This window comes from Lipotes vexillifer, unplaced genomic scaffold, assembly GCF_000442215.2.
Source record: "Lipotes vexillifer unplaced genomic scaffold, Lipotes_vexillifer_v1.1 scaffold469, whole genome shotgun sequence".
NCBI lineage: Eukaryota > Metazoa > Chordata > Mammalia > Artiodactyla > Lipotidae > Lipotes > Lipotes vexillifer.
In genome coordinates, this window is record NW_006788006.1 from 3,805,761 (window position 1) to 3,816,134 (window position 10,374).

The 10,374-nt window shown below is 52.0% G+C and overlaps 2 protein-coding genes across 2 annotated transcripts in view; one reads left to right on the forward strand and one right to left on the reverse strand.

The window, feature by feature from the left end:
• Positions 1-229: 229 nt before the first annotated feature.
• On the reverse strand, positions 230-8,797 carry BORCS8 (BLOC-1 related complex subunit 8). Its single transcript, XM_007461084.1, has 5 exons — positions 8,761-8,797; positions 5,146-5,258; positions 4,619-4,683; positions 1,760-1,870; positions 230-263 (listed from the first exon to the last, which is right to left on the reverse strand). The coding sequence occupies exons 1-5, from the start codon at positions 8,795-8,797 to the stop codon at positions 230-232; spliced, it is 360 nt and encodes a 119-aa protein (XP_007461146.1).
• A 1,445-nt stretch (positions 8,798-10,242) lies between these two features.
• Positions 10,243-10,374, forward strand: part of RFXANK (regulatory factor X associated ankyrin containing protein) — a 4,245-nt gene continuing 4,113 nt past the window's right edge. The window contains exon 1 of the mRNA XM_007461086.1: positions 10,243-10,370. Coding sequence (XP_007461148.1) covers positions 10,243-10,370 — 128 coding nt within the window. The remainder of the gene's footprint in view (positions 10,371-10,374) is intronic.

Consider the following 10,374-nt stretch of genomic DNA (forward strand, 5'->3'; position numbering starts at 1 on the left):
CAACAGCCATGAGCAGCAGAGGGCACAGGTGCCCCTACCCTCTAGCCTCCCACGGATGAAACCATCCTACAAGCGCAGGGAGAAAACTCGAGTGGTTAGTCAAGTAGGTCCGTTCTTGGATGCCGAGAACGTGGGTTAGTTCAGACCAAGGAGCACAGAGAGGCTTATGGCCCCACTTGTCACTGACCTGAGTCAGAGGGGCCAAAGCACCTCCAAGTCTCTTCCGGGATCAGGCTGAAGAGGGCAGGGGCAGTTCCTCGGGGCTGGAACAAAACATGTGCAGCGTCCATGAGGCTGAGGTCAGAGGCCATGAGGCCTGCTCAGCAAGGCTGGATTGTGCACTGGGGTCACACTCCAGTCCCCCAAGATCCCTGGCCTGAGCCTTCAGGGCATCCTCTGTAAAAACGGGACCAGCCACCCACTTCAGAGGTCGTGCCTGGGTCTCACGTAGGACTGGGAGCTTCAAACCCCCAGGGCTTGCAAAGAGACGCAATAGCAGGTGAGTTGCTACTACGCAAGCTGCTACTGGTGTCTTTCAGAAGCACGGTGCATTTTCTCAACAGCAGGCAGAAGCAGGGCTTCTGGAAGCAGCTGGGAAACTGAGTTAAAAGTAAAAGCTATGGTTTTTGAGGCCCTACTGTGTGTACGGCACTGTGCAAGGCCTGACGCAGTGAACTCCAGTCCCAGTGGCTGTCACCCACCCGGGGCAGAGCAGCCAGAGCCAGATGGTTATTTAGTGCAAGTGAACCATCATGAACCCCTCTCACGCTACCCTCAGGGGGCAGGTTGCTGCACATCCCTTCTTACACATTTGCAAGGATTTTTGGGGTTTTATTTTTGTTGTTGTTGTTTGTTTTTTGTTTTTAAGGCTTTTTTGGTTTTGACAGTTCTTTTGTCTCAATTATCACAGGCAGCAACAGTTTTTTTTTTTCTTTCTAAGTGCCTGGTCGGGGACAGGCATACCAGAACCACACACTGCAGGCGCCAGACACATCTCCAGGTCGAGTGATGGCTTACAGCACGTGTGCATGCGTTTACATGTGTGTTTATTAAGTTATAATGAAAAACCAAGACAAGAAGAGCTAGTTCTCCAAAAGCTCTCTCCCCAGTATGTAAGGACTGTACGTAGTTTTCATTTCTAGACCGTCTGGTCATTGGCTCAAAGCCTCTTTCAGCTCCGGGCGCCCTCCCAACTGCCCTCGAGGCCCCTGCCCACCCCCTAAACCCGTCTCCCTTTCGCTCACCCACTGCAGCCACACCCACCTCAGATGTTCCTCCAACACACCCAGCTCACCAGGCCCCAGGCCTCTGCCCTGCCACCGACGTGCCTGGAGCACCGACCCCGGGTCATCTCTGTCTGCAGTTTGTTCAAGCCTCTGCTCACACCTCTGCCGTCTCCCCAGAGAGGGCCCCCACAGCCCTTTTCCTCCTTCACATGTGTCTGAAATGTTCTTGTGTGTTCCATGTTTACCTGGTTGCTGTGTGTCTCCCCGTGAGGCCATGAGCACACCTGTCTTGGTCACTACCGTGTCCCCAGCACCCAGCCCAGGGCCAGGTACACAGCAGAGCTCAGGAGCTGGGTGCCGAGTGACTGAACTCTCCCACTACAGACGCCAAAGGATGAAAGGAAGTCACCGGCCACCGTGAGATGAAGAGGGAGCTGTCTAAGGAGCGAGAAGTGGCAGTTCCTGGCTGAGCAGCGAAGGTCCTTACAGCAAGGAGGCTGAGAGCAGCAGGGACGGGCGGTCCCGGGAGCTACCTGTGGCCCTGGGCCGTGGCGTTCATGTGGTCTCGGATGCTGATGGCCTGTTTGAGGAGGCCCTCCACGCTGCGGAAGTAGACGCTGCTGTCGACAAGGTTCTTCACGGCGCTGAAATGGGAGGATGGATCCAGTCAGCGGCACCACGCTCTCTTCGCCCCCCAACCAGAGCTCAGCGGATGCCTGTGCGGGCCAGCACTCATCAGGCACCTGGAGGATTCCATGGGCCTCCCTGAGGGCTCACTGTAGGCTTGAAGTTTAGACTTCCCTATGCAACAGAGCACTGGATGGCAACATGCACCTTTCGCTTAACGGCTGCTAGACTATCTAATGCTTTGAAGGAGCTATAAGCATGCAAAAGTGACCTCAAAAATATCTTGCTTTCCTCTTAGGTAACTTATTCCTGCCTCTGAAGGAAGCTTGTCAACTGGACTGTGAAAAGCTCTAGAGGTGAGTTTAGACTCATCGCCATTAGAGGGGCACTACTGCAAAGCTGTGCTAAGCTCTGGTGTTGAAGCCACATTGATGGATGTCTAATGAAAATGTCCCTTCCAACAGCACTACAGGAACATATTCACCAAGCCACGTGGGGCCTTGCTAATGCCAGAAAGTTGCCTGTGCAATGACACCTGCAGTAAAAATAAGAGGGTCGTTTTAAAGTCCTTCTGTTAAAGACAAAGAAATCACTCCCATTTATTATCAGTCAGGGACCTGCTTATGGCTATGAGATCAAAAGGCGGGAGCGTCGGCTGTTGCCGCTCCGTTAACTTGCTCATCTGACACCACCAAAGCACCAGCTTTCCTAGTGCCCGTCCACCTTGATAAAAAGCTATCTAGGGCTTCCCTGGTGGCGCAGCGGTTGAGAGTCCGCCTGCCGATGCAGGGGACACGGGTTCATGCCCCAGTCCGGGAAGATCCCACATGCCGTGGAGCAGCTGGGCCCGTGAGCCACGGCCGCTGGGCCTGCGCGTCTGGAACATGTGCTCCGCAACGGGAGAGGCCACAACAGTGAGAGGCCCGCGTACCGCAAAAAAAAAAAAAACAGAAAAAAAGAAGAAAAAAAGCTATCTAACATAAGCTCACTACTGAATAGTTCACCCCAACCAATGTACCATTTTAATACCTTTCAGTTTTACACCAACCATTAACGCTGCATAAAGCATTTCGACAACTAAAAGGGCACTTTCATGTCCGTAAAGGAAACAGTCTTTCAGCATTAGAGAAATTCACATCTCACTAAAGAGAAGTGCTCAGAGCTCGGAGCAGACTGGCCCCCTGCCTAGCACAGGGCTGCTAAGCACTTGAAATATGGTTCATGAGACTGAGGAGCTGAATCTTTCATTTTATTTCATTAAAATTTAAGTGTAAACAGCCACCTGGGATCTGGGCTCCTGCACTGGATAGCACGGCTAGAGGAACTGGGAGAAAGTACAGACTGATTTGTTCTTCCTTGAACCTGGACCTTTCTGATGAACTCTGGGCTGTCTGGGAACTTATTCAGCAGCTGCGAGAAAAACTCCCATTTCTTTTCTACTCTCCCTGGAGCTAAGGAGGGTGTCTGTGACCACCATCCTCAGGAAGATGCCATCTGTCTGGGTCACCCTCCCATCCCAGCAGAAGGGCCAAGGCTGGTGAAGGCAGAACTCCCAGCGGCACGACTTCCTGTCAAGGAACCTTCGACCACACAACAGAAACAGGCAGGCAAACCGCACAGTGCCACAGACGAGAGCTGCTGGGGAGCATCCAGCCTCCACCAAAACAACCCACAGCCCAAGCCAGGGGCAAACAGCACTCCTAATTAAAGTTGCCAACTCCTAAAGCAAATGGAACAAGCCAGGTCATGAAATACAGTCATGGGGAACAGAACCAACAGGAGCACAGGAGGCAAGGCTGGCAAAGCTGCAACAATGGGAAGAAACACCAACTACTGCTTTTTATTCTCAGGCACGTCTTTCACTTGGGGTTAGAAAATCTGGATATTTAGAGAAAGTTAAACAAACAAAAATAATAAATGGTATATCTGCGGTCACAGAAACTTTATTCATAGTAGCCAAAACATGGAAGCAACCTAAATGTCCATCAACAGATGAACAGATAAACAAAATGTGGTCCACCCATATGATGGAATATTATTCAGCCCTAAAAAAGGAAGGAAATTCTGACACATGCTACAACATGGATGAACCTTGAAGACATTACGGTAAGTGAAAGAAGTTGGTCTCAGAAAGACAAATACTGTATGATTCCACCTATGTGAGGTTCCTAGAATAGTCAGATTCTTAGACAGAAAGCAGAATGGCGGGTGCCAGGAATGGGGGGCAGGGAATAGGGAGTTAGTGTTTAATGGGGACAGAGTTGCAGTTTTGCAAGATGAAAAGAATTCTGGAGATGGATGGTGGGGATAGTTGCACAGCATTATGAGTGTATTTAATACCACTGAACTGTACACTTAAAAATGGTTAAGATGATGAATTTGCATCTTAACCACAAGACAAAAAATTGGAAAGAAATAAACATTAAAAAATAAACAATCATGTTCATGTTTTGGCCCTCCCCAACAGCTGCCATCCACCCCACCAGCCAGTCTGTGGTCCCGCCGTGGGTGGGAAACATTGGCCCCTTGAGGCACCTCCTGGAGTCCTTATCAGCCCCTCCTGTGACAGATGGGGAGGGGCTGAGGGCCAGGAAGAAGCCAGCAAATAGCGAGAAGCACAGGTCTGGGCTGGAATTTTGCCCTGTGGCCAGGTGAGTCCAGATCCGCATGCCTCTACTCAGGCAGGTTCGGCAGGGCAAGGCTCACGGGCAGCCGGCTGAGATGCCCCTGAACACCTGGGGCATAACAGAGGCTGTGGCGCTCACCTGCAGGCGTACTCCACCGTGTAGATGGCTCCCTGGCTCTGCTCCTCCCACCGCTGCATGTCAGCCTGCAGGGGGTTGGGGGCTGTTAGCAGGGGTGGCTGCTACCTCCATCCTCCCAGCTCTCTGGGATGGAGCACCCGAACATCAATCCCCATGGCTGTAGAGAGCAGCCCCCTCCAGCCCCTGATCTTTCCTCCTGCCACTCCCACCCCTCATCAGTCTGGGCTTTCTGTGAACACATGGCGACTATGGCTCAGGGCCTTTGAGCAGGCTGTTCTCTCTGCCTGGCATATCCTTCCCTCACACGGCTGCCTCCTTCTCACCACCCAGGTCACAACTAATGCAGACCCTGCTGTCCCCTTCTTCCAAATCTGCCCCAGATCTGTCCACCCAGCCCCAGTCTGGGCTGGTTACCATGTGCCTCCTCGCTGGTGTCCCAGCCTTGACCCCTGCACCAACAGAGTAGGCCCCAGCTCACAAGGTGCAGACCCTGGGAGAGGTCAGTGGCTGGGGCGGGGACGACTCACCTTATGCTGGGCCAGCTCGGGCAGAGAGCGGCGCACGTGCTCCTGCAGCCGGTACAGGGCCACGGATGGCTCGTTGGCCAGGACGTAGACACTCTCAGTGAACTTGTCTGTTACTGGGTCCAGTATCGACAGTCGGCAAAGTGGGACGGGAGGGTAGGGTGGACAGGGGGTCAAGGAGACAAAGCATCAGACTCCTGGTTGCTCAACCCGTGAGTCCAGCCAGAGTAAAGAGGATTATCCAGTGTCCCTCCCAGTGGCTGGGTCACCTGTGGCCCCGGTGATGGGTTGCAGGAGATGGTCACAGCAGGGCCGAACAACTCCATCTGGGAGTCACAAAAGGGCCTTAATCTTTTTTTTTTAAATAAATGTATGTATGTATGTATGTATGTATGTATGTATGTATGTATTTATGGCTGCGTTGGGTCTTCGTTGCTGCGTGCGGGCTTTCTCTAGTTGTGGCGAGCAGGGGCTACTCTTCGTTGTGATGTGCGGGCTTCTCATTGAGGTGGCTTCTCTTGTGGAGCACGGGCTCTAGGCGCACGGGCTTCAGTAGTTGTGGCACGTGGGCTCAGCAGTTGTGGCTCACGGGCTCTAGAGCGCAGGGCTTCAATCTTGATGACATTAATGTATCCAGTGAATTCATGATCTTTCCCTTCCCAAACCCACTTACAGTGGACACTGCTACCATCTGCTCAGATCTACTCACATTCCTTTTACCCCAGTGACAAAATCCAACATTCTTCTTCAGATGCCCACTGGCTACCGGACCCAAAAGTGCCTGGAAGTTTACATGGGTGGATGGCTCTCAGCCATGACTGACCACCGAGGGGTAGGAAAGCCCATGTCCTGTGCTGTGTCGAAACAACTCAGAGGTGTAACCCATCCCTGTGAGCTCCCCTGTGGGAACAGACTGTGGCTTCTTCCTGCAGGATTTTACCTGAGGTCACTCCTTGCTCAGCTTCCTCCCCGGCCCTGTCCTGTTTGCCCCCTCTCCTCTGTGGGGTTCTCTTGGTAAGTTGACTACACACAAATCCTCAAGCCAGGGTCTGCTTCAACAAACAGCAGCCAGCTGGTTGTCCCTGCCCTTCCTACCCCATCAATGAGCAGACCCTGCTTGTTCTGCCGCAAAACAAAGCCCAGAACTCACCCATTCTTTTTTTTTTTTTTTTGCTGTACACGGGCCTCTCACCGTTGTGGCCTCTCCCATTGCGGAGCACAGGCTCCGGACATGCAGGCTCAGCGGCCATGGCTCACGGGCCCAGCCGCTCCACGGCATGTGGGATCTTCCCGGACCGGGGCATAAACCCGTGTCCCCTGCATTGGCAGGTGGACTCTCAACCACTGTGCCACCAGGGAAGCCCCAGAACTCACCCATTCTTAACACTGTACTGCCCTCACTGGTCCAGACATAGCTGTCTCCCACCTGGATGCCAAACTCAGCTGCTCTCTGGTCTCCCTGCACCCACTCCTGCCAACAATCCAATCCCCACAAAACAGATGGCATGAGCTCCTAAAGAACTTATCAGATATGTCTTTCCCTTGGTTGAAACACTCCCATCAGTCAGAAATTAAATCTACCTTCCTTAACATGGCCCTTAAGGCCCTGTATGTTCTACCTGCTGTTACCCGCCTCTGCCCTCCTCAGCCACTGCCCCAGGCACAATGGCCTCCTAGCTGGTCCTTGGACACGCTCAGCACTGTCGAAAAGAACTTTCTGCAATGATGGAAAGTTTCTATAATCTATACTGCCCAATAGGGTAGCCACTAGTCACATATGGCTACTGAGCACTTGAAATGTGACTGATGTGACTCAGAAACTGAATTTTAAATTTTATCTAACTTTAATTAATTTAAATATGCATAAGTACTGTGACCAGTAGCTACTGTATTGCAGCACAGCTCTGAATACTTTGCCACCTCAGGGCCTTCATACCTGTTGATCCCACCACTGACACTGCCTCCCTCCCCCACAACCATCATTTCTCTTAATCCCTCAGGTCTCAGCTCAAATGTCACCGCCTGGGCAAGGCCTTCCCGAATCACCAAGCTTAATCAGATGTCCCTTCACCTTCACTCTCAGCCTCAGCACTTTGTTCATTTCCCTTATACTTAAAATCTCACTCTATTTTTTTCTTAAATTTTATATTGGAGTACAGTTGATTTACAATGTTGTGTTAGTTTCAGGTGTAAAAATTCTCATTCTTTATTAGGTTACATGTTTACCTAAAACTTGATTTGTGAGGGCGTGGGCTTCTCTGAGCCTGTTTCCTCATATGCAAAAATGGAATGATAAAGGTACCCACCTCAAGGTTTGTTACAGAGATGGACCCTGTGCTATTGCGCAGGGCAGTGTATTTTGTGAGGGAGAGAACCCACGTGTGTCTGGGAGTCAAGGGAGGATGTCTATGAGTCTGTCCAGTTTGGGTTTGTCCAGCTCACCACGGTGTCCTGACTCAGGCAGAGCCCAGCCTGCCACCTCCAAACTATGAGTCCTCTTACCTTCTTAGGCCTCCTTGTTTTGAAAATGAGCACAGTAGCTTACACCTCACAGTGCTATTATGAAGGATATGGAATTACATGTACTTGTGACTTCTAAATAATTAACTAGTGGGACTTGCCTGGTAGCCTAGTGGTTAGGATTCCGGGCTTTCACTGCTGTGGCCCGGGGTTCAATCCCTGGTGGGGAACTGAGATTTCGCAAACTGGGTAGCGCAGCCAAAAACAAACAAACAAACTATAAACAAATAAATTTGTAAAAAACAAAAAAAAAAGAAAAAATTAACTAGTAATAACATATATAATAAAGTAACAAAGACATTTATACTTTAAAAATAACTTGTGGCATTTTGTAATTTGTAACTATGTGATTTACATATATTTGATAAGTTGATGTAAACGTATGCAAATGCTAAATACAAAGGAAACAATACGCACAGCAAACGCCACGCCCCAAGCGTTCTTCCAATGCTTTACAAATATCAGATTACTGGGGGCTTCCCTGGGGGGCTTCTTCCCTGGTGGTGCAGTGGTTAAGAATCCCCCTGCCAATGCAGGAGACACGGGTTCCAGCCCTGGTCCGAGGAGATCCCACACGCCGCAGAGCAACTAAGCACGGGTTTTACAACTACTGAGCCTGCGCTCTAAAGCCCGTGAGCCACAACTACTGAGCCTGTGTGCCACAACTACTGAAGCCCGCGCGCCTAGAGCCCGTGCTCCGCAACAAGAGAAACCACCGCAGTGAGAAGCCTCCGCACCTCAAGTAAGAGTAGCCCCCACTCACCGCAACTAGAGAAAGCCCGCACAGCAACCAAGACACAACACAGCCAAAAATAAATTAATTTAAAAAATATTTATCAAGTTACTGAATTATCACAACAATTTTAGGGGGGGAGGGAGGGAGGGAGTCTATTATACTCACCATTCCAGAGATGACAAAGTCGTGGAACAGAGACTTTCTAAAGGTTTCAAAACTAGTCAACGGCCGAGCCGCGATTTCGTGGCAGTTCAATCACACCTCCCAAACGCTCCTTCCGCGCCTTGGCCCCCTCCCGCCCCCAGTCTGGTCGCTCTTTTGCGAGCTCCTGACCCCTCCGCCCGCCCGGGGCCCCACACCACCTTTCTTCCCCTTGAGCTGCATCTCCGGCTCCTCCATGGTGGCTGCGGCCCTATTTCGAGGACAGGAACCGGAAGTCTGGGGTGGAAACAGCTGCCTAAACCACCCCTGGGAAACTGGGGCACCGCATTTCTCCAGTTCCGACACTCATTGGCCTGCCCTCCTCGATCTTTAGTCTCCCCAGACCGGAGAGGGGCCGTGAGTTAGAGACTGGGGAAAGAGGCAATCGTCAGGTGGGTGAAGAGGGGCCGGGAACCCCTTGAAGCTCCAGGAGGGATACTCAGGCAGGGGAAGGGGAAGGGCGCCCTCCTTTACCGAACCCCTTTTCCGGGGGCAAATTGGGGGAATACTCCACACACTGCCCACTTCGGGCCGTATAAACTCCCTTCTTGTACCCCTCTGCTACCACCAAATCCCTGCACATACTCCTGAGCCCCCAGGACCGCACAGGAGACATTGTTATGGACGGGGACGCCGTCTGTCCGAAGGTGGAGCTAATTGGCTCCGTCTGGGAAAACCTGCGGGTGGTATTGGGAGTGAGGGAGGAGAAGGTCAGGGAACTCTTGCGAGCCCTCTGAGGCCCCGCCCACCCCTCCAGTTCCTACTAGGCTCCCTCCCGAGCGGCGGGGACGAGGAAGCGCAGGCGCAATTCCATAGCTCTTGCCCCAGAGGAAGCCACGCCCCCCAAGCCTTAAAGGGCCAGAAACAGTTCCTACAGCTCCAGCCCTTACGCACTTTCGGGGGGGCGGGGGCGCGCAGGCGCAGTGGAGGCACTCTGCGGTGTGGGTAGCGGTCGCGTATCAAGTTGCTTTCTGTCCCGGCAGAAGAAGCCAGGGCGCAGAGGGTCCAGGCTCCATTTTGCTACCCATTACATCAATTGGAAGAGAAAAGTTTGTGAGTTGGGCCCCCAAGTTTGGGGGGACCCGGGCTTGCGGCGTGGAGTGACAGAGGAGGCTCGTTGGAGGTGAGTGGACCTCCTGGATTGACTTGGGAGGGGCGGGTGGGATGCAACCAATCACATCTTTGTTGAGCCCTCACTCATTCTAGGGATTCCCCCCCCCTCAAAAACAACACAAAACAAAACACAGCGGACGTTTAAGATCTGCCCGTGTATCAGGCCTCCTGCTTAGATATTTACAGACATGACTTTTTTAGTCCTCCTTTCCCCCATTTTATTAATGAAGACACTGAGGCTTAGAGAAATTAAGTAATGTGCCCAAGTTTTCACAGCCTATAAGTGGAGGGATTCAAACCCAGATGGCTGACCCCAGAGCCAGGGCTTTTAAGCAATGCATATTGTATGTGCTCTGGTGTTGGGGAGGAGTGGGCCTGAGAAGCAGTTGGACTCTGGTTTTAATTTCCTGGCTGAGTCTTAGTTTACCCACCCTCACTGTGTGAGGCCGGGTATGCAGTCAGTGCCTATTTAATGAGTTGTCAATAATTATTGCTATCTCTCCCTGTTTGACCTTTCCACCAGCTTCCCCATGGAGCCCACCCAGCCTGCAGAGGATCTCAGCCTGACCCAGCAGCCTTCTACACCAGAATTTGGGGACCCCGAAGACCCCAGGGGTGAGGCCCCTGACGGCTCAGACACTGTGGTCCTCAGTCTCTTTCCC

Excerpts from the sequence above, each read along its gene's own strand:
- BORCS8 (XM_007461084.1), bottom strand. The coding sequence starts at position 8,797 with ATGGAGGAGCCGGAGATGCAGCTCAAGGGGAAGAAAG. Across the intron at positions 4,684-5,145 it reads CCGAGCTGGCCCAGCATAAG|GCTGACATGCAGCGGTGGGA; the intron begins GTGAGTCGTCCC and ends AACCCCCTGCAG. Across the intron at positions 264-1,759 it reads GCCACGGCCCAGGGCCACAG|CCCCGAGGAACTGCCCCTGC; the intron begins GTAGCTCCCGGG and ends GTTTTGTTCCAG.